Below are 23,378 nucleotides of genomic sequence, written 5' to 3'. Positions count from 1 at the left end.
GGCATCAGGGGAGGAGTTTGGGGCTAAAACAGGGATACTGCTGTAATCTTGTGTCTATATCAAGATGAAGAGGGACGGCGTTCCCGCCGTGGGTGTAAAATATGGGATATTGAATCATATTAAAGAAATATAATATTTAAATCCCCATCATGCATGAGTTGTAAAGACAGCGTCACATCGATTTAAACTCACCAGCAGAACAAGAATGTGAAAACGAAAGAAAAGGCAGCTAGAATATAACATCTTCTCCGAGAAAAGGTATCCCCTGAAATAGAGGACGCAAAATAAAGGGGACACCACTAAAAGTCAACGATACACATTTACATTATTTTATTTAGTTTTTAAAAGGATTCCACAACTTATGATCATGTTTTTCAATATTGTGCTTTAGCCTCGTATCCCCGCAATGATAGCTATAAAATGGGGTGGGAAGTGGGTGGAACCTGGGTGGGGCAGATGTCACTCCTCTGCCAATCACTTACACACCTACTCTCTAACACCATACATTTACACACTCTCGCTCTAACTCCATACACCAACACACACTATTACACAATACACTAACACACATACCATGTTCTAACATACACACAATACACTAACACACATACCATGTACTAACATACACACAATACACTAACACACATACCATGTACTAACATACACACACAATACACTAACACACATACCATGTACTAACAAACACACACAATACACTAACACACATACCATGTACTAACAAACACACACAATATACTAACACACATACCATGTACTAAAATACACACAATACACTAACACACACACCATGTACTAACATACACACAATACACTAACACACATACCATGTACTAACATACACACAATACACTAACACACATACCATGTACTAACATACACACACAATACACTAACACACATACCATGTACTAACAAACACACACAATACACTAACACACATACCATGTACTAACAAACACACACAATATACTAACACACATACCATGTACTAAAATACACACAATACACTAACACACACACCATGTACTAACATACACACAATACACTAACACACATAGCATGTACTAACATACACACACAATATACTAACACACATACCATGTACTAACAAACACACACAATACACTAACACACATACCATGTACTAACATACACACACAATATACTAAGACACACACCATGTACTAACATACACACACTTTAACACAATACACTAACACACATACCATGTACTAAAATACATACAATACACTAACACGCATACCATGTACTAACAAACACACAATACACTAACACACATACCATGTACCAACATACACAACACTTTAACACAAAATACTTACATACACTCTAACATTATTTGTTTATAGATTAAAAAAAATTTATACACTGTTTTAAATTATCACTGAATTGGGTGAATTTACAGATTCTGCATATTATCAGAATCCAGTAGAATTATCAGAAAATTCTAATAATGCATTGATATCCTGATGATTTTGGATCATCCGGAACCCAGCTGTGTGATCCTAGCCAATCACAATGCTTTCTCTATACCATTATCACGAAAAGATAAGGGACAAAAGTCTGTAATGTTTATCTGTCAGGAATAACACATAAAAGGGGTTCTAAAAATATATAATAAATAAATATAAAATATATGAATTTTAAACAAAATACCCTTAAATAAAATAGTTAAATTCTAATTAAGAAACCATCTTCCCTTCATGGGTAGAAATTATTTATGAAATATGTGAAAGTCCTTTTATAACCCTGAAATATCCACAGATTTAGAGCAACTAGTAGGATAATAGAAATATACAAGCTATACCCAACACAATATGTACAGGTGCAGGACTCAGCTCCCCTCCCCCATACAGAGACGAAAAATGCAGACACTTAACATTTGTGATTTCAAAATATTTTAGCAAATTAGAACACCTGAATCCATCTTTTTTAATCGTACGTGTCTTCTCTGCAGTAGCCGGAGGAACCAAACGGCCTGTCTGAGACACCTCAAGGAGGGGAATTATTTAAACAGACAAACGGGCAAAAGTCTACTTTGTATCAGGTCTCGAATTGTGAAATTTCAAGCCTCCCCGACAATAAATGTTCATCTCGTTGCGATACATATCAAGGTTTAGCGATTCTACCCCTTAGACTGCGGTCCTCAGATTCTAGAACGCATATTTGTTTCTCTTTCTCGAAACAGCTGGGATTAGTCACAATGCAGTAAAAAAATTATATATATCATTTGTTGTCGAGTTACTTACTGATTTGAGTTATTTTCATTTTTCCAGAGATTTGAGAGAATGGGTGATGATGTATTCTGTCACGTTGGATGACTATATGAGTCCTTTGTACAGTCGGTACGAGATGTTCCACCCCTCCTATAATTATTCTGGTAAGGAACGGTAATAACTATGTATTATCAGTCAAACCACACCTCACAAGCGTCAATGTTTAGGAGAACCTATTTGGGGTTAATTCTCCCATCCTGCATTCATACCACCCAACTGTCAACCATTCATTTGCTAGAACGCAACTCCTCAGAATTCATTTATATATATTTTTATTTGTCAACCCCATCCGCTAAGGATGAGCCTTCTGCTGAGTCTGCAGAGAGTAGGTAAGGTGTGAGGTGTGATTTAAATGTAAATGTGTAGATATGTATATAAGGCACAGAGTGAGGTACATGTGAGTGTGTATATGTTTAAGTGTGTGTATAGATATAAAAGTGTGTGTATATATATATATATATATATATATATATATACGTATAAGTGTGTGTATATGTATGTGTGTGTGTTGGTATATGTATAAGTGTGTGTATATGTACATGTGTGTAGATATAAAAGTGTGTATATATATATATATATATGTAGACGTGTGTGTATATGTATGTGTGTGTTGGTATATGTATAAGTGTGTGTATATGTATGTATGTGTGTGTTGGTATATGTATAAGTGTGTGTATATGTATGTATGTGTGTGTTGGTATATGTATGTATGTGTGTGTTGGTATATGTATAAGTGTGTGTATATGTACGTGTGTGTAGATATAAAAGTGTGTGTATATATATATATATATATATATATATATATATATGTATGTATACGTGTGTGTATATGTATGTGTGTGTTGGTATATGGATAAGTGTGTATATGTATAAGTGTGTGTTTTAATGCTTTTGTTAAAAAGAATAATCTCCGCTTAAATGTTTTGGGTTTTGTTTGTAATTCCCAAGAATTAATTAATAATAATTAAATAATGTCGTAACTCCATATAATTGTGAGATGCCAGATGGGCCTATGAATTATACATCGGCAAGCAACTCCCTAACAGACAGGATCGTACACGTTTTATTAGATTGGGAAAAATGCATTTGCTTTTTAATATATTATCAGAAACATAGAACCTGCCAGCAGATCGGCTCCATTTGACCCCATCTAGTCGCCCGTTTTTCCTGCTGTAAAGACACAAACCTTAATCAGTGGTTGGTCTCGTCTTAGAGAGACAGCTGCAGCTGCGGGGGATCTGGATCTTAGTCGTCTCATAGTCAGACCTATTTGAGGTCTGATTATAAGACGAGGGGTATTTTTCAGAGCATTTGCTCTGAAATAAACCTTGTCTTATAATCGAGCAAATACGGTAAAACAATAAATAATAATAATAATAAATCACAAAGACAAGTTAAAAAAGGTTAAAAATGTAGCCAAGCGTCAATACTTTATAGATAAAGCTGAATAATAAAACATAGTTTGTAAGGCGGCGTTCACAGGTACAATTCTTTTATTTTCTGAATGGATTGTCTCCACCATTCCCTCCAGCGCTGAGCTTCACAGAACTGCTGTTCCTTCTCCTCCTTAATTTTAGCCAGCTCAGTTTCTGTGTCCTGGATAAATTTCTAGATAAAAAAAGGAAATTCTTTAAAAAAAAACAAAACGCGCCTTTCTACTTTTCACAGTATCGTGGATTACGATAGCAGATAAAGGGCTGGAGCCAATTGTCCAGCTGTGCAGAAGTGCTGGTAGCCGGATGTATTGCGCAGGTAGTAGACAGCAGTAGCCACCGGATTGCTTACACATGGTGCTAGCTGAGTAAACACTCACCTTGTAAGCAGAATCCCGAGACTCCACTGTGGACAGGTGGCTGAGAGTTGTCTTAGCGGTGGTCACTGTGGCCGTTGACTGGAAACCTGAGGTGTCTTCATGCTTTGCGTCTGAGGACTTGACGTGCAGAATTCCTGGCCAGACCCTGAGAGGGAAAACGATGCGATCGGTTAAAGCTTTGGTTTATTACATCATTTTTTATTTATTTATGCCAACGAATTGACTAAACTGGTAATCCTTTTAATCATGTGGTCTAAGGAACAAGCCATAGGGCTTTAATCTTCTGGAATAGCAGCTCTATAAAGGGTTCTGTAAACCTTTGTGAGGGTCTCTTGGTGTAATAGATCTGTAAAGCTCACGGCCCTTGGTGCATTAGTAAGGAGAGGTTATGATTACCTGCTGCCACGCTCAATCAGTGGTTGGTATTCCGCGTTTTCCAAGGGAAGTCCTGCCTGCTTGAGTCGGATCAACGTGGATAATTTCTCCTTTGGCGTCTTGGTCTCTACGTGGGTTAACAAGAATTGTTCACAACATTTTGACATATCAACAACATTCATTAGTTTGGACTGATACCAAAGTAATCTATGGCTTGGTTACACGTCATTCATTATTTGTCAAACGTTTCAATAGAGTTCCGTTTGCTTTTCATGTCACTGATTCCTTTGGAGATTTCGCGGAGCGGAATTGTGCTGCCACGCGGTCACTTACTGGCTTGAACGACATCGTCCACCGTAAGTGCTTCATCAAACTCTAGTAACATTGTCTCCGTCAGTGAAGCCAGTGATGCGATAAAGCTTTCTCTGCACTCCAAAGCACAGTCCTATAAGGGAAATGCAGACCAGGAGTCCATCATTTTTTCTCGGATGATACTCTGATGTTTACGCTGATGATTCTGATGACCATTATCTAAATGGGAATCGTTTTTTCTAGACTGTATCCACTCGCAGACAAGATACTTGTTGAGATGTTTCTTTAAATTAATAAAAAAATATAATATAATAATATTAAATAGCACCCAGGGAACGGTAGATTTCCTCACGTGTAAATTTTTGGCTCTGTCCTCAATCCCTCGAGTCTCTTCTTCTTGCCTCAGCTCTTCTTGTCGGCACAAGTCCTCCAGAATCTCGCTGTTTTCGGGATGTCCCAGACTTGGCCTCAGCAAGTTCTTTCTCTTCTCCTGAGGATTAAACAGACTTTTCAGTAGGTCACTCTACACTCAAGAGGTTTACAACGTAAAGTTTGGAGATTTGGACGCAGAATGCACGCAGTCAGATGAAGAGGGTTAGATAAAAAATACCTTCAGAAGGTCCCATCTGTCGAAGTCCTTTCTGAAGAGTTGTCGGATCTGGTCAGTGATGGTTTGTAGATTGTGCAGATGCTGTCTCCGTAGATCCTCTATGACCAACGAGGGGACTTCACTTAAGAGTTTCTCAAACCGTTCCAGCTGCTCCCTGAACTCTAAACATAAAGAAGGTACATGGGAAGGCTGTAAGAGACTTCACGCTGCATTTTGTGTATGAGTTTTTTTTTTACTGGTCGTTCTGGTGAATGGAACATGATTAAAAGTATCATGATCGGCAGTCATGCCTTAGAGGACTGGCAGGTGACAATGGACATTTGGGAACTATGGGCCACAACAGCTGGCATGTCGAAAGTCAGCCATCACTTTGTAGCCCAGAGGGCTACTTATCCTGGGCCGAAATGAGAAGACCGTGAATTTAGACAACACTTTGTGACAGCTCCAACGAATAAAGTGTATGCTATTCCAGAAGAACATACTGAATCGCAGTTTTTGAGGTCTAATTAAGTAGGCCAAATGCTAGCAAATCCTATAGTATTCACATAATGAAATAAAAAAAACAATGTCTGCAGATTAGGGAGAAATCTTGTCTTTTTGCTGCCCCTGAAGGTAAGTTGGGTGTTTTAAGGAACCCCTATGACATTGACTATGGCCTATTTACCCATTAAGCAGTTGTTATGATACTCCTGGGCTTGCTTCTCGTATGATTGAAGCTTTAAGACCACCATGTCCGCACACTCTTCAAACGTCTTCTGTAGGAGGTCGGGGCGGCTGGCGGTACGCTTATCTTTCTTTTTATAGAACTCCTATGGAGGAGAAAACAGCTCAGTGGTATTTTGGGTAATTTTGCTTAATTTGTTGGTGCTTAATAAATAAAGGGTAGTAATAATAATAATAATATCCTATAACACGCACACACGTCAAAAACGCCTTCGAGGTCGCAGACTGCTTTTAGGAATATATGGAAGCAATGGGAAAAGGGCTCTAAACACTTAAAAGTGTTATAAGATTATGGTAGAGTTTAAATGTATTATTTATTTTTGCAATTTAATAATTCAATTAATAAAAGTAATATAAATAACAACTAATGAGCCTTTCACAAAGAATACAGCACAAGCTAATAAAAAATGTAGCAAGTAGTCAAGAAAGGAGTCTTAATGTTACCTCCGCCGTATACAGCAGCGCGTCGTTGCCCTCCCAGAGAATCGCAGTCACCATCCCTTTAAAATTTCTAAAAAAATACAAAATTAAATGATTCATAAACTTAGAGGAGAGTCAAGGTAATGGAAAGGTTTTTTTTTATTAGAAGTTGATTTAAAGGAATATTGAAGTGACATATTCAGAACTTACTCAGATTCCTCTTTCTTCTCCCCGAACACTTGGTATTTCTCGTCAAATCTGGTAGGTTTTACAAGTTTTCGAATGCTGGAATTGCAAAGAATGTCTCATTAAAAATGTGGAGCTGGGATGTGCAAAGGGTGGCCAAGAGGCATATCAGTAATGGGTGTCCATCTATATCTCCAAGGGTCCATGGCACCTCCGTGACTGTAGAATATGTATATCTCACAAGTGTCCCAGCCAAATCCATATACCTCTCTTTCCTCTTCTGATGCCCTTCTTTCCTCTTCAGATGCCCCTCTTTCCTCCCCTGATGCCCCTCTTTCCTCCCCTGATGCCCCTCTTTTCTAGGAGGTCAGAATGTTTGCTGGGTATGAGGGTATCGCAGGGTTCTACAGCCCTAAAAGCCCTGATAATGTGTCTAGACATAGCGGGTAACGGGCCTTCTAAATTACGTTATGTTTATCACAAAAAAAAGCTGATTGGCTACCCTGAGTTTTTGTTTCACTTACTTGATTGGTGGATGTTTTGGAGTGCTGGTTTTCATGTGTTTTTTCCCGGCTTTCCTTTTACTTAAGGCATCACTAGTGGGTCGGGATGGTGGATGGGGTATAATGGGAGGATTCGGCCGCTGAACTGGAAAACAAAAAAAGTATTAAGCGAATGGGTATTATTATTATACTTGATCACTTACCACAATAAAAGCGGAAAAGATCATGAATTTGATCAAAAAGATGTTCCTTATTAGTTACGTAACATCGTACAAGGTCACTTCCCATTACATGGATGTCTAGTAGCTTTAGGTTGGCTAATAAAATGTATAAAACCAACATGTTATACAGTATTTTCACTACTTGTATATAAAAAGGACCGTTTGTATAGGGAGTAATTCTGGTGCAAAGTTCTAAATATAGAGCAATGGACAGTAGCATTTCATTGGTTTCCATGGCGACTGTGACACATTGAGAGCTTGGGCTTTACAAATATAGCCAATATATCCATCCATTAGGTCAGATTTCAAACAAAGGGTATTATTATTAGTATATTTAGCTGGGTGGACCCCCCGTGTTGTTACGTACCTCCTTCTTCAGGCTGATTGCTGCTTACATTGTCCGGGCCGTGTTGTGAATCCCCTACTGTTTTCTGTGATCTGGAGACGAGTAATGAAGGAATGACTTGTCTTGTAACAAATACAACCGTTTAATGATTAATTAACCCACGTAAAACAATGCTTCACTCATCATTTTTCAGGGGATGCTCAATGGCCATGTGATGCAAAAAGCAGGCACTGATAGGTTGTTGCTGGAGAACCGTTTGAAAAGTTTATTGTGTTGTTTCTATGACAAGAAACCTTCAGAAGAAGGAATACAATTAGGGATTTGCTGAAATTTCTTTGACATGTTAGAGTGTGTATGTGTGTGTGTATGTAAAGACCCATATGCAAATTAACACACAATAATTTACATATGGGAGTGTAAAGAACTGGTGCAGACACCAAGGCTCTCTATACTATTACCATTCGCCCCATTACAGCCTTATTAAATAAGCACATTGCGCACACTCACTTCATGATGTTCTTGATCACGTTCACTACAGCGTCATCCACAGCCAGCTTCCCGATTCTGCTTGGATTTAGAAGGTTATCCGGGGTCTCCAAAGCGACCCTGCTTTCCTGACGCAGCGGGACCTCCAAGCGAGACGCTGCTGCTGCTATAGGTCCTTGCAAAGGAGTTTCAGAAAGAACCGGCCTGGGTTCCTTTTTCAAGGTTAAAAAAAAATAAAACAAATAAAAATGAAAAAAAAAGAAAATATAAATAATAAATTAATGAATTCAAAAGCAAGGTCTACACGGTAACGTAATTTAGGTAGCTATTAGGTAAGTACAGGGCTACCAGACCTCCGATGGCGCAATATTCAGAGAAAATTCATATTTACCCCCCCCTAGTTGCCCAAATTTAGCATATTTGACATCTCCTAATTAATTAATGCTTTGATGGAGCATACAATGTTGTTTTTTAGTGCCCGGAAGGGAATTGTGACGCCAAAGGGTGTGATGAAGACATGTAGGTGTTTGGGTTGATTGTTAAGGAAAGGGTTAATAGGAAGATATGTTGTTTTTCCAGCTAGTTTTGAGCAAGATACAGAATAGCTTGAAAATTCACTTGTATCCACTAACAGGATACTCCTGTAATAAATGGTTTATTTAATCAAAGTTGTTGACGGGCGCCGGATTTAAAAGTACCAAACGCCGACTCACCACAAGGCACGACAGAAAAAAGCTTCTCTTGGCCAGTTCTGACATTATAGTTTTGGAAAAGGCGTACAGCTGATCACTGGTCACTCCCTGCGAACAACCCAAAAACACGTCAAGGCCTGTAATGATGATATCGATACAACTGCCCCGCATATATTTATACAACGTTATAATATCCCCTCTAACACACAATTATTCTAGTGTATATAGCATGCTGTATATGCAACTTTTTAGTCTTCCTTTCTAAAAGTATCATATTTTATTTGAGACGTTACTTCTTTATCGATATTAGGATGGGCGCAGGCATCTGTCTTCTTCCGGAGCTGGTCCAGGTAGGTGTTAATCCGCTGAGATTGAGAATTGCTGTCTGTAACCTACACAAAGGAAAGAAATCACGGTGTAAGCGTGTCTTCAACATTCCCCACCATCGATACCACCATCACTCAGCCTTTTAAACTTAAACTTGGATCAGTGAACACAACGTGCCACAGGAGTGATGGGAGTGATAAAGGGCCATTGGAACACAGGAGTGATGGGAGTGATAAAGGGCCATTGGAACACAGGAGTGATGGGAGTGATAAAGGGCCATTGGAGCACAGGAGTGATGGGAGTGATAAAGGGCCATTGGAACACAGGAGTGATGGGAGTGATAAAGGGCCATTGGAACACAGGAGTGATGGGAGTGATAAAAGGCCATTGGAAAACAGGAGTGATGGGAGTGATAAAGGGCCATTAGAACACAGGAGTGATGGGAGTGATAAAAGGCCATTGGAACACAGGAGTGATGGGAGTGATAAAGGGCCATTGGAACACAGGAGTGATGGGAGTGATAAAGGGCCATTGGAACACAGGAGTGATGGGAGGGATAAAGGGCCATTGGAACACAGGAGTGATGGGAGTGATAAAAGGCCATTGGAACAAAGGAGTGATGGGAGTGATAAAAGGCCATTGGAACACAGGAGTGATGGGAGTGATAAAAGGCCATTGGAACACAGGAGTGATGGGAGTGATAAAAGGCCATTGGAACACAGGAGTGATGGGAGTGATAAAAGGCCATTGGAACACAGGAGTGATGGGAGTGATAAAGGGCCATTGGAACACAGGAGTGATGGGAGTGATAAAGGGCCATTGGAACACAGGAGTGATGGGAGTGATTACCAGCACTTTAATTTTCACTTGAAGGTTAGTCAGCACTCTCTGGATGTTTTCTAGAAAAATCATGTCTGTAGTTAAAGAGAGAAACTTGTCTTCGAATCTTTTGACGACGTCCGTTGCCTAAATAAAAAGAAAAAGAAATTGCTTTCTTAAACATGAAAAAAAGGAGAGGAACCGACATTAGAAATACTTTTAAGGTTAATTCATGAAAATCTATGAATATTTATAACGATGTATTTAAAGTTTATGATCCCAACGTGTTACAAACTATTGTTCTGATGAACTTACCTGTTGTAAACATACAGATTCAAGCCCCTCCAGGTCTAATATAATGGACCCTTCAAACGATGCAATGGTGGCTGAGGCTTTGTGGATTTTATTACGGAGGATTTCAATTTCATCGGGAGAAAAGTTACCGCCTTCCGAGAATAATCTGCATACAAAGAGTAATATCAAGAGGTTATTGTGTGATTTTAAGCCAAACTCATATAAAAGGTGCTTTTCCGCTTATACTGGGCATTGAGTGTTTTCCTCGTGCTTAGGAAACGCAATTAAGAAGATCTGCCGTTTTATTCTTTACGCAAAAAAAAAGTTGAAAAACAAAGAACAGCATTGAGGGTTTTACAAAGCCAATTCTGTGCAATGGCAACAGCCTATCGATGATCTTTCCTTATGCCACATGACTACAGGTTACAGTTAAGCATTCCTGGAAGAAAACATGTCTGTGTTAAAATAATATAATAATGTTATATAATATAATAATAATAAAAATAATAATAATAATAATAATATATTAATATAAGACTCAAACCTTAATCAGCCGTTGGTATCGTCTTAGATTCAGGAGCCGTATGTCTATTCCATGCATGTTTCAATTTCCTCACTGTATCACCCTCTACCACTTCTGTTGAGAGGCTGTTCCACTTATCTACCACCCTCTTAGTAAAGTAAAACTTTCTTCCATTCCATCTAAGGCTCTTTAATCTACAGCTTTTTTACAGCTTTAGACACACAGTTCTTCCATAGACTCTTCTATCACTGACATTCTGAGATTCTTTCCCAAATGACTTGGGGATACACCATGCCAAATATTATATTGCATTGCTTGTCTATATTTGAAATGATGGTGGTAGAATTAAGTTACACTGATTAAGATAAATTTCTCTTTTTTTAATACTGACAGGTACATTTAAATGTAATTAAATTAATTTAATTATACCTTACATATATTTTTTTGTGTGTCAAATGATTCCAATGTAATTACATTAACTCAATTTAACTATAACTTATCGATAATATGTTTCATCTTTTTAATACCGACAGATAAACGCATATAAACCCATTGTTTAAATGCAATTAATTTAATTATAAACTATCTAGAATATTTTTGTGTTTCAAAATTAACTAGAGAGTTTTACTAGGAAAAGGAATTTTAATACCGAAAGGAGTTGATAAAATCCGAATTAGTGTCACGCAGAGTCCCGAGGGATTCTTCGACGCGTTGCCGATAGTTTCGTATGGTAGTCTTGATTTCGGTTACATGCCGGTCCAACATGGAGGGAAGAGAATTGTTCAGCGCAACAAGCCTGAAATAGAGTAATGACGATCAAATAACGGGTTCCAGAGCTGGGTTGTATATTTCGCAATAGTGGTTACCAGATCCAAAATGCCGACAATTACCCAGGAGGGGTTTCTAGTGAAACCCCCCCCCCCCAGTTATGGTGAGTTTCCCAATATTTGTGGTACCCACAAGTAGCTTGGGGAACTTGGGGCAGAAGCGCAAAGCTGATGGGTGAATAGTGTATCCGAAGATTCCTCTATTAGAGGCTTACCTTTCTAATATCGCATTGTACAGCGCTATAGGGTGGTTCTATATACAGTAATAAATAATAATAATAAAATAATAACAAAATCCAGTCCCGCTATAATAACCAGCTCTCCATGCAGCTCACGTTCCTCTCATTCGTAGCTATTTAAGTGCTTTAATAACAAACTGTGTAGGGACCTCAGGGTTAGCTCCGCGGTCCTCTCCTTGGCCGAATCGCCGCGGGACGAGTAGGTTATACGTTGGGACCTCTCAAGAGTCTAAGTTAAAATACAAACGATTTCTTACTTGTTGGACTTGTTGGAGTTGAGGAATACAGTTTCCATGCCGCTTATCTCGTTGCAGAACTCCGTGGTCTTTCGTTTAATGTCCTCTATGAGCAGAGAGCATCGGTTTTTCAGCTGGTTGAGAGACTGGGTCACCCCATCGCAGTGGAGGTCAACGCGTTCATCGTGCAGGAGAAGCTCGGCTGGTGGATAAATCAGAGCCATTTTTCGATAGAAATTCCACAAAATTGTCTAAATTACAACAGAGTAGGACACCCGGGGCCGGCATATAAGAATACAATTAGGAACTCCATTTCGTTAAAAGTGACAAATGTCGATTTGAGAGCAATCTAAACGTACCGGCACGCACGTTATGGATATCCATCTCTATACGCTTGCTTCTCGGTTCGTGTATCTGATAGAACACTTTCAGCTCGGATTCCAACTTTTCCTTCATTGTCACTACAACACTGTGGGACCTGGAAACGGATTCATCCAGCCAGCGTTCGAGGTGCTCGAAGAAGCCAAGCCGGATTCTGGAAGTGTGAATGGAATAGACAGTTTGGCACAAAATAGAGAACTAAAACGTGGATGGATGAAGCTGGGAAGCACCACCAGCCTCTTCTCCAGTCTCTGCTGGATAGTAAATGCATTTAGCATGATGTCAACGAGGACACCTTTTAGGCGCTCAAACTTGATGGACCCAGTACGGTGCTGGCATTAAATGCTCTGCCCTCTCAATATAACACTTAATGAACTGCTCTTTGGAAACCTACTTTTCCTTCAGTTCTGTAAAGAAGTTCTCCGGTATAGCCATTACTTCCAGGTTCGAGGGGATATAATCCTCTATCATTGCTTCAGTCATAAATGCTTCTGTAATCCCAGCCTGTTCATCGAAGGAGACCTTGTGTTCAACGTCATCATTTTGCTCTGAGCGAAGAACAGTGTAGGTGTTTCCGCTGGATGTAGTGAAGATCTCTGCCGCGTCCTGAGCTGCAGGTCCGTCACTTATTGGTGGTATAGCCTTCATATAAAATACAGAGGTTTTTTATGGGCTAAATATTGATGGTGTTGTTTGTCCTAAACAGTTTAGAAGCTTCAGTACCTTTTTAACAAGTTTGGCACGAGATCCATCTGAGTTATTCCATACATTCTAATGCAAACACATTCTCCCAAGTTGACTACCAAGTGGTAATGGTGCAGTAAACATGTACCCAAGCGCTTTAAAAAGCTCTAAAGAATCTAAACTCTCAGTACCTCAGTTGGCTTTCCTGGACTTTCAGAATCCTGAAAAAGCTGCTCCCCATTTGGTTGAATTGAATTTCCTTCTAGGTTCTCCTGAAGCTCCTCTCCAGACCCTGTTGGTAACTCTTCAGTGTCTTGTCTCCCTGTGTCTCCCTCCGGGGATTCCTTTGAACCCTTGTCCTCTACGTTCGAGTCAGTTTCTTCTACTGGCTGATTCTCCACAGCTTTAGTGTGATACACCGTCTCACCCCGAGGAATATCTTCCAAGCTTCCAGAAGCCACGCCAACTGGTGGAGAACCTGCACCCTCGTTGGCTTGACCCGTGATCTGCTGTTCACAAATGTTTGAACGACCACCCTTTAGGGCAAAAAAGAAAAAACGCATAATGAAACCTAAAGCAGATGAAAATTACTAGGATGCAATCAATAATTTCCAGCTAGGTAATCCACGCAATAGGGCTTGGGGTCTACATAATCATTCCTCTTCATTGAGTTATCTTTCTGATATTGTTAAATTATTCCTTGCTTTTCATAAAGCCGATCCGGCAGCCTTTGTAGGGTTAGATTAAGAAGCAGACAGACAGGGACATTTTTGGTTATGGAGATATTGCCACTCTTTGCCACTAGGTTTGGAAATCACCGATACCCTTGCAAATCAATAATAGCTCCATCTTCAGTCCAGCTTGGAGACAGCTAATCTGTATAAGCTTCCATTTTCAAGCACGCTTTATGAAATTATTTGACTTCACTGTGAGGGTGGTAGATAAATGAAAGCGCTTTCCAGCAGAAGTGGTAGGCATTAATACAGTGAGTAAATTTGAACATGCATTGGGAAGGCATTTGGCTGTTGAATCTTAGACAAGACCAAGATATGAGTTTTTTACAGAAGGAAATATTTGGCAGTCTATTTGGCTCTGTTGTGCGCGTTTCTGTCACTTCAATTATCATCAGAAATGTAGAAATGTCCCCAAATCCTTTATATCATGTTTCATTACCTGTCCAAAGACTTCCTTGACACAAAAATATTTGCTGACAGCGGTGCTATAGGCTATCAATTCCTTCATAACCAACGCAGGGAAGGTGTTCACCATTTTTATTTGGTCCTTGTGAAACCTTTCGTACCTGTGAAGATTGTTAGCAGAATATAGATAATAGATCAACAATAACGCATAAAACAGGAATTTCTCTAACCACCAGTTTAAAGATCGCTAGATAAGAAGACAGTTTTATAGCAAGTAAACATTTAAAGTATATTCTATAAATCACAACTTTATATAAATGCATATAATCTGTAGTACCTTGTGAACTATTATTATCTTAAAACCTTCCTGTGGATTTTATTTACACCGTTTCATTTATAAAGCGGATTCCTGCTGTTTCTATACACATTATCAGGGCTTTTAGGGCTGTAGAACCCTGCGATACCCTCATACCCAGCAAACATTCTGACCTCCTAGAAAAGAGGGGCATTAGGTGAGGAAAAAGGGGCATTAGGTGAGGAAAAAAGGGGCATTAGGCGAGGAAAGAGAGCTGATCCTCCTCGTACTACTTCTTTTCTGAAGTTTTTATGCAATCTGGTAGAACTCCTGCTTATGAAGTAAAGGATGTTCTGGTTCTAAGCAAAATGAAGCATCACAAACCCAGCTTTGATGTCTTTCAAGGATGCCAGAGCCTTCCCCATCATGCTCTGCAAGCGTTCTCGAGTGCTCTCTTGTCTCAGCGTATCCAGAATTATACCCAAATTTACTTCCTTTTCCTGCACAGAAAAAAACCACACTTTCTCTCACAGTGAGCCGAGTCATGTACAGAAAACAAGGGAAAATGAGGTTCTAGCGTACCTGGCTCTCCCTATCATACTTCTGTCGACGGTTTTCCATTTTGTCCTGAAAACTGTTGTTTTCTCTGGAGAGGCTGATTTCCAACACGTCCCAGAGGTGGACCGCTTTCTTTGAGAACTTGAGCAACTTTTTGATTTGAAGATCCGTCTGTCGCTCCAATGTTTTCAGAGCTTCCTGAAGGTGGAAATAACATAGTGAAGTCGTGTGCTTGGTGGCATCACCAGCATTCACCTGACGTGAAAACCAAACTGCACCCGATGTTACGCTCTACTCGGTTCTAACCATATCCTAGAGTAGGATGAAAAAACTCTTTACAATGGGTTAACATCGTAACACTTATTTAATTAACCAGTGCAGTTTGGTCTGAATATACTGTGATGGTGGGCACACATGCCTCCCACTGCTCTTGGTCCGTATTGTGCTTGCTCTGGAGCCCTTGCGTTAGTGCGCGGAGTTCGCTGGATATAAGGTTTTCAGCCTCCTCCGTGTTGCAGATATTCAGGGACACCAGTTGATCCTAGTAGAAAGCAGAGGGAGACACAGGCAAACTGTTTGAAGGCATAGGTGGCGCAGGCAAGCTGTTTGTGGACAAAGATGTCTTAGGCAAGCTGGGGACAAAAAAGGCACAGACAGCATGTTTGGTGGGCTAAGAAGGCACAGACAAGCTATTTGAGGGCTAAAATGGCACAGAAAAGCTGTTTGGGGATATGGTTGGCACTATATTCACCCTTTCAACACAAGTCGGATAAGTTGAAATGTGATTTGATACAGCGCTGATGTAAAATCATTACAAAGTGCTCTTGTAACTAGCAACATTGTTTAAAACTTGGCACTATAGCCTGAAAAGGGACGGGTAACCGCCAGAGGTTTCCGTTCTGTGTGTCCCATTAATCACTGTATGCAAACATTGAAAGAGATATGGCTCAAGGTACTTACCCTCCTGTTTTTAGACTCCTTGACCCATTTTTGGTAGACTTCCTTCTGGAAGTTAATGGATCGGTCTAAAAATTGTTTGTTCAAAGACTCTACATGAAGAGAAAACCAGAAGAAAATGGTCAGTCATATAAAGTATGGATACTGCGCTTATAAACCTTAAAGGGGAGAGACTTTTGGGTCACTGCTCTGGTAAAGGTTTGGATGTAGCTTCTCTAGTATTCCTCTGCATTCTGTATATTCATGCTGTCTTATTCCTAAAACTGATATTGGCATTTCTCACTGTTCCAAATTACAACACTGACATTACACGCATCATGACATGTATGTCACAACGCACACATTTCCGAAAGCAGACATTTGCTACGTGATGCCAGCAAGTGGATATGCAAAGTTGTTTGTTTTTTTAAGGGATATCTTCATAGGCATACAGAGGCTCTTTATCACTCCCATCACTCCTGTGTTCCAATGGCCCTTTATCACTCCCATCACTCCTGTGTTCCAATGGCCCTTTATCACTCCCATCACTCCTGTGTTCCAATGGCCCTTTATCACTCCCATCTCTCCTGTGTTCCAATGGCCCTTTATCACTCCCATCACTCCTGTGTTCCAATGGCCCTTTATCACTCCCATCACTCCTGTGTTCCAATGGCCCTTTATCACTCCCATCACTCCTGTGTTCCAACAGTTTTCCATGGAAACAGCTGCGTGACCCCAAACCTTTGAACAGTAGTGTATGACTGCTATTGTTTTTATATCTTTGCTAACCTATTTGCTTGGTCAGGGCTGTGATGGATGTGTACCACTCGCTCACTTCCGTCTTGGTGCATACTGGAGGCACAAAGTTACTGTAGAAAGAAATGTAGTTATACTTTTGTAGAACAACGAGTTTGTCAGTTTGTGTATGACATCAATTAGAAAACCGCAAAAGCATTTACAAAGCTTGCATTTTACTTATGCTGTCATTCATGTGAGCAAATACAGCCTTCTGATGTCATTCTCCTAATTAGCAAATATTCAAGATGAAAAAGCAGACAACCCTGGATAATCCGCGCATAATTAATATGGCGCTAAATAAAAGAAAAAAACAAAAAATAAACAAATAAAATTAAAAGAAAAAGCAGACAACATAATTATCACTTAAAGGCACGCTGCAGCCATCATATGTACTTTAACCCCTTAAGGACAATGGGCGGTCCCTAATCCCATTGAAAACAATGCATTTTGAGCCCGTACATGTACGGGCTTTGTCATTAAGGGGTTAATGCATATGATAGCTGAGCGGTCCCTTTACATTTCCAAAATGCATGGGGGGATCTGCAGAACCCCCTGTGCACAAGCTTGAAATAGCCAGTTGTAGGAGCTGCAGCTTCTCCTATTCACATTTTACTTTAATATGCGATCTCCTTTGATGACGCTATCAGGGACATTAAACTGTCCCTTTAAACACTATAGCCTGCGTGAACATATATAACATTATTAGCGTAGACCCCCACTTTTTCACCATTGATAGTGTGAGATGTAATACATTTAGGAAAGGCGTACCTGATTGAAGAAAGAATCTCCATCCTTTTCTCATTAAGGGACTTGAGCGACGCAATCCATGCATCCACCTCTTTCTCCAAGCTAATGGGGGCCAATCTCACTTCATTGTTTACATATTCCCTGCAAAGCCGGACACCAGACCCCATAAGAAACAGCTCTTTGCGCATTGTTCTTTAAATGTAAAATTCTGTGGCCAGACATAAAACCAAACTTAAGTAGGTTTGGGGTTAGTAGTGTGTACAGACCTGAACTCGACAACGATATTCTCCTGTTGGTAACATTTCCACGCCTTGCTCATATCTTGCCACCGGAGACGCTGTGAATTCTCCTTTTTCAGTTCAGCCTCCATCAGATTGATCGAGAGTTTGGCAACCGCCCGGTGATTTGCCAATATAGCCTGGTTTATCATCTATGGTACGTTGTGCGTGTGGCACAGAATAAAAGCACATGATTAAAGTGCCATGAATCTTTGAATAAACACCCAAACTAGTGTGATATATTTTCACAAGCCACATAAACATTATTTTATTACAGAATGTCTGAATGTTCCAAAATACATATATGTCAGTTACACGTTCCTGCCCAAAAAGTCTGAAGAAACCCACGCAACCCACCTGAAACAGATTTGGGACACTGGCAGTAATTCATGGCAAATGTTGACCCTTATCTTTCTAGTCTGGTTACTAGACCAGGGTGGAAAAAGGAAAATGTTCTCCTCCCAGGAGTTTTGTTGAATGGCTTGTGATTGTTCTACTTTTTGCGGGCAGAGGGCATCACTGTTGATGAGACCCTCTGATCTCCCGTGACTGGCCAAAGGGGCTATAAAAGCAAATAAGGGCTGTGCTGTTGGAGCACTGATCTCCATTGTAGCTCCAACCCTTGCACTGCTAGGGTTGCGGGGTGGCTATTCCGGTAAGGCTGGTGGGTGACCACATCCCTGGCCAGATCTTGGGTGGTCCCATCCCGCTCGCTTCTGCGAAAGGCCCTGCCCCTGGTTACTCGCAACTCCAACAAAAACCACAAGTCAACCCAACTCACCATGGCTTCTTCATGTATCAGCCTGTAGACATCGGACGGCATCAGGTAGTAAATCTCTATTAAAAGACGTGTGGATTTCTTCAACACGTCCGCAATCTGAGAACACGTTAACAATGTTACAACACCAGTCAATTAATGATAAAAAAGAGCTGGTTACTGTTACAAATATCTTCATTGTAAAAAAAAAAAACTGTCTATTTATTTATTTTATTACTTACACCACGGGCTCGTTTTTCCTCCAGCTCAAATAACGTCCTCTCGGTCTCTTTGACCCGACGCCTTCGGCAGCGTGACTCTTCAGCAACCTCGGCCCAAAATTCCTCTAGATCCTGCAAGGAAAAATGGAATGGAAAAATATGTTGGTATTGAGCTGGTATTTTTAAGGTTTGTCCTGATAGAAAAGCCTGGGAATCATAAAGGGGTCTCCATAGCTTTAGGAAGGTTAGACAGATATTAAGGGAGAAGATGTTTCAGAAGGGGGGCAAAAGTTGAGTGGGTCGGCAGCATCAAAGAATCCCCCCATTTCTTATGAATTTCCCCAGCTGAGGTTTAGAAGGAGGTGCAAATGTTCTTTTCTTCATCAATTTGGGTCCCTGAATCCCTGCGCTCCCAATGAACAACTGGACAGTACTGTTTTGAATAATGGTCCACATTTTAAAGACAATGAATGTTTTAATGGAATTAGTTCAAAATAATAATTTGTACACCATGATGCGGTGGTTGCGGTAATCTTCGGTTACGGACATGTGTAACTGTGTTACTTTTGGGTCACCAGAGTGTTGTTTTAAATGATTTTGTTACTGGCTCTAGTGCAGGGAGGAAGAAGACCCCCCATTAGAAATCAAAAGGACTATGGTTTGCTTTCATGGGGCCATGTATACGAGGACTCATGAGGACTTACTCACCAGATACCCAGCTTCCTTCATTAGCCAAGCCATACAGGCAACTGCCTATCAGCTGTAAAAGCAAATGTGGCTTTGTCCCCAACACCTGACTTGGTCTGGCTAGTCAGTAGGGGAAGAGCGGATAAAACAATGTCCTCTTCCATCTTTGGGAGCGTCCTTCTGTGTATATGAAGCGCAGGTCTAGCTAGACACTTGGCAAGCTGGCCCAGGGTTCTTCTAACCCATGTTAATTGGCAATAACTGCAGTTAGATCTGAAGTTATATCATCTGCAGTTAATAAGCAGTAACGATGTATACGCTCAACAAAACACCCCAGGGCCAACACTTGCCCATCAACCCTCGGAGAAAGTGACTTGGTGGCCCTACAATTACTTCCCGAGGCTTTCTCTTCCCATGCGCGGTGTGGTAAACGATCTGCTATCACATATTTACTTTGGATGTAAAACCCGTGCTGTTCACGCTGTCTTCCGTCTGCCCGAACAAGAGGTCGATTTTTTTATCGGATTCGGAAAGCTGTTCTTGGAGATTCCAACCGGTTTCCAAAACAAGGGCTTCTGTTTCCTAAACATGAAGACAAACGTAAGAAAAAAAAATATCAAAGTAAGAAAAAAAAATAGTTTGACCCTATAATATTTTTGTGGTTTTTTTTGCACTCGATTTTGTTACCCCCAACCTTGCTAATGGCGGCTAATTCTTTGTGCAGTTCAGACAAGGCCGCGTCATGCCGCTCTTGTCTGTTGGCGGCTATTCGCTGAAGGATTCCGCTGTCTTTCTTCTCGTTACCTGAAAAAGAAAAAAATCTTTAAAAAGAAAACAATTCCAAAAGACATATTTATATAAAATACATTTTTTTATTTGCCAAATTCAACATCTGATATTTGCGTTTTTCCTTTTAATTTCCAAATCCGCGCTTCTCAGTGTGGCAGTTCTGAGCCTAATTATTACTTGGGTCTATGTTGGGTCTTTTTCAGACTCAAAAACTTTTTTTAACCCTTAGGGGTTTGCAATATGACAGCTTTTGAACACAATAAAAAAAGGCATAATGAAGAAGTGGGTGGTATGATAGCAAAATCAACATATGAACAGGGGGGGTGGGTCCGATTAAAGAAGAATGTATTTTAACCCCTAAACCCATTGAAAACAATTAATTTTGAGCCCGTACATGTACAGGCTTTGTCATTAAGGGGTTAATGTACTTTATGACTATATGCATTCTTCAAAACACAAAAGAAAACAAAAATAAAACACTTGAGCTAAAGGCTGCAACATTGCTGCTTCAGCTGCCCTCCTTCTCTGTGGTCTGACTGGTTTGGGTGCTTGACATTTAAAGGGACCATGCGGCTACTATCTGCATTACAGGGTCCCTAACCAGGTCTCATAGGCTTCTTTGGCACGGCCAGTGACTGTAGACCCCAAACCTCTCCGGCGATCGGCCCCTTATATTTAAATAGAATACATATATATTTATTACCTATCCTATCGCGCAGGCCTCGCACTTCTCTGGCGGCCGCCGTGACCTCACTTTCACGTCTTTTCTTGCACGGGGATGTCTCTCTGTTAAAAAATAATATCCATCGGAAAAAGTATAGAGAAAGACAGAAGACACAACAAACCGCCAGAAGTACCCGGGGACGTGTCGCATTGGACCTGGGATGTATTGGTCATTTCACGCCACACGCATGTGCAGTCAGGAAGTGGCAGCATCCGGCTGGTTAATCAAACCCGTGAAATCAGGAGGAACCTGGAGGAGGCTATAGATTTGCTTCCTTTGGCTGTACCTGCGCCACACGGGTGACGTGCTGTCCTCCCACACGGGCCGCGTCTCCGTGTCAGTAACATAGATCTCCCCGCTGTCCATGGAGGTGCCATACTGCGGAACTCGGTTTCTTGCTTCGTGAAGCGATCGGACCAGCTGAACCTTAAATTAAATTACAAGTCAAATATTTCCTCTACTGCAGCTAAAGCACTTCCTCCAGAGTCAGAGGCTTAGATGTAAGTCTTACTTTGCTGAAAGGGAGGTGGATGATTGGGACAGCCTCCCAGCAGAGGTGGCAGAGCATATTACAGTGATGGGATTGAAACATGCATGGGATAGACATATGGCTACTGGATCTAAGACGAGACCAACGACTGATTAAGGTTTGAGTCTTTACAGCAAGACAAAAGGGCCGCCTAGCCGGGGGGGGGGGGGGGCTGGGGGCGAATGGGGCGACTGCCGGCTAATTCTTTAGTTGGTTGACCTGTCCGGCCCTCCTGCTTTCGGGTTAAAGTCCTCCAGACTTATCTTATTTAAACAAGAACTATATGGGGGTCATTGGGAAAAAAACTGCTTTGCTTAGTTATCTGTATCTTTGACAAATTAAAGAGACTGTTTAACCCCTTCAGTCCCGGGGGTTTTGGTACCCGCAGGCATGGATGTCATGGACGCCTCGCAGGCTCCTAACTTTTTGTATCATATAAAATTCTAGAAATGCAGCCATTTAAGCAAAACAAGTAAATAAATAAAGAGTCCTTTTTTTAGCATTAGCTATTTTTGAGGGAAAGGTAATAAATGAATGAGCGAACCTCGGCATCAAAGATCTGTCGGTACACCTTTCCGCTCGGAACGACGTTTATCTCTCCCACCGGCGCCATGGCGGCGCACCTTCTTTCAGAACCGCGACTCGTTAGTTATTTCTATCTAGGAATTAACGGCTCATGAAGAAACGATGCAAATATTAATACATTTTAGTATTATGCAAATATTTACCCTCCTCCTGCAATTCTGTAGGTTATATCAGGGTTTTGTTGCAAAAAATGTAATTATTTTACTTTTATGATATATATAAATACATTAAAAATCATACATACACACACACACACACACACATATATATATATAAAAAATATTTATTTAATGTGTTTAATTCTAAAATAGGTGACAGATGAGTTCATGTAAATTAAAGGAAAATTTCATAAACTCATTATATTTCATTATTTTATTATTCATTTATATAAGTTCCATAAGTTCTATTTATAAACACCGGGCTATGTTTAGAAACATTAAACTTTCTGGGGTTCTACGTGTGCAGCTATGGTTACTATGGTAACTGGTAGAACGCCCGTGCTGACCTGCTGCGCAGGGAGATCTTTGCGTCAGAATGATTCTTTATAAATATGACGCAAAAAGTGACAGTGGCTCTGAGGCCTCGCATGCCTCGTCTCTCACCCGAATCCTCGCAGTGCCATGCTGGAAAGGGGCCCGGGGCCCAGGGGCTCTCAGTCCTGGAAAGGGGCCCGGGGCCCAGGGGCTCTCAGTCCTGGAAAGGGGTCCGGGGCCCAGGGGCTCTCAGTCCTGGAAAGGGGTCCGGGGCCCAGGGGCTCTCAGTCGGGAAAGATCAATGGCCTCCGTACCCGGCGTCAGACCGTTTCCCTGGTAACAGGCCACCCCCGCCATCAGCAAGGGACTGGTTCCCATGGCAACCAACAACACCGTGCTGCCGACACCTCCCTGCAGCTCAATACGGATCACCTCAGCCTCACTGAACTACAACTCCCATCATCCCCAGCACGAGAGCACAATAATAAAACGTGTATAAACTTTATAAATATTTTGAAGAATAATGT

At 40.8% G+C, this 23,378-nt stretch overlaps 1 protein-coding gene across 1 annotated transcript; it reads right to left on the bottom strand.

The window, feature by feature from the left end:
* Positions 1-3,763: 3,763 nt before the first annotated feature.
* Positions 3,764-22,432, bottom strand: CCDC180 (coiled-coil domain containing 180). Its single transcript, XM_053472498.1, has 36 exons — positions 22,338-22,432; positions 21,551-21,690; positions 21,244-21,326; positions 20,446-20,555; positions 20,205-20,333; positions 19,086-19,196; positions 18,868-18,963; positions 18,075-18,238; positions 17,830-17,949; positions 17,053-17,132; positions 16,288-16,376; positions 15,742-15,868; positions 15,352-15,521; positions 15,154-15,269; positions 14,509-14,635; positions 13,527-13,871; positions 13,046-13,293; positions 12,630-12,805; positions 12,292-12,472; positions 11,618-11,764; positions 10,467-10,611; positions 10,182-10,298; positions 9,299-9,397; positions 9,027-9,113; positions 8,335-8,525; positions 7,849-7,919; positions 7,282-7,405; positions 6,782-6,856; positions 6,596-6,662; positions 6,093-6,237; positions 5,429-5,589; positions 5,171-5,308; positions 4,840-4,951; positions 4,528-4,633; positions 4,132-4,276; positions 3,764-3,926 (listed from the first exon to the last, which is right to left on the bottom strand). The coding sequence occupies exons 1-36, from the start codon at positions 22,404-22,406 to the stop codon at positions 3,795-3,797; spliced, it is 4,743 nt and encodes a 1,580-aa protein (XP_053328473.1). The 5' UTR covers positions 22,407-22,432; the 3' UTR covers positions 3,764-3,794.
* Positions 22,433-23,378: the final 946 nt, after the last annotated feature.

The sequence above is a fragment of the Spea bombifrons genome, chromosome 8 (assembly GCF_027358695.1).
Source record: "Spea bombifrons isolate aSpeBom1 chromosome 8, aSpeBom1.2.pri, whole genome shotgun sequence".
Lineage (NCBI taxonomy): Eukaryota > Metazoa > Chordata > Amphibia > Anura > Pelobatidae > Spea > Spea bombifrons.
Note: the sequence above shows the minus strand (reverse complement) of the source record. Positions and strands in the feature narration are given on the sequence as shown.

Excerpts from the sequence above, each read along its gene's own strand:
- CCDC180 (XM_053472498.1), bottom strand. The coding sequence starts at position 22,406 with ATGGCGCCGGTGGGAGAGATAAACGTCGTTCCGAGCGGAAAGGTGTAC. Across the intron at positions 14,636-15,153 it reads TTGAAAGACATCAAAGCTGG|GTACGAAAGGTTTCACAAGG; the intron begins GTTTGTGATGCT and ends CAATCTTCACAG. Across the intron at positions 13,872-14,508 it reads TCAAGGAAGTCTTTGGACAG|GGTGGTCGTTCAAACATTTG; the intron begins GTAATGAAACAT and ends TTTGCCCTAAAG.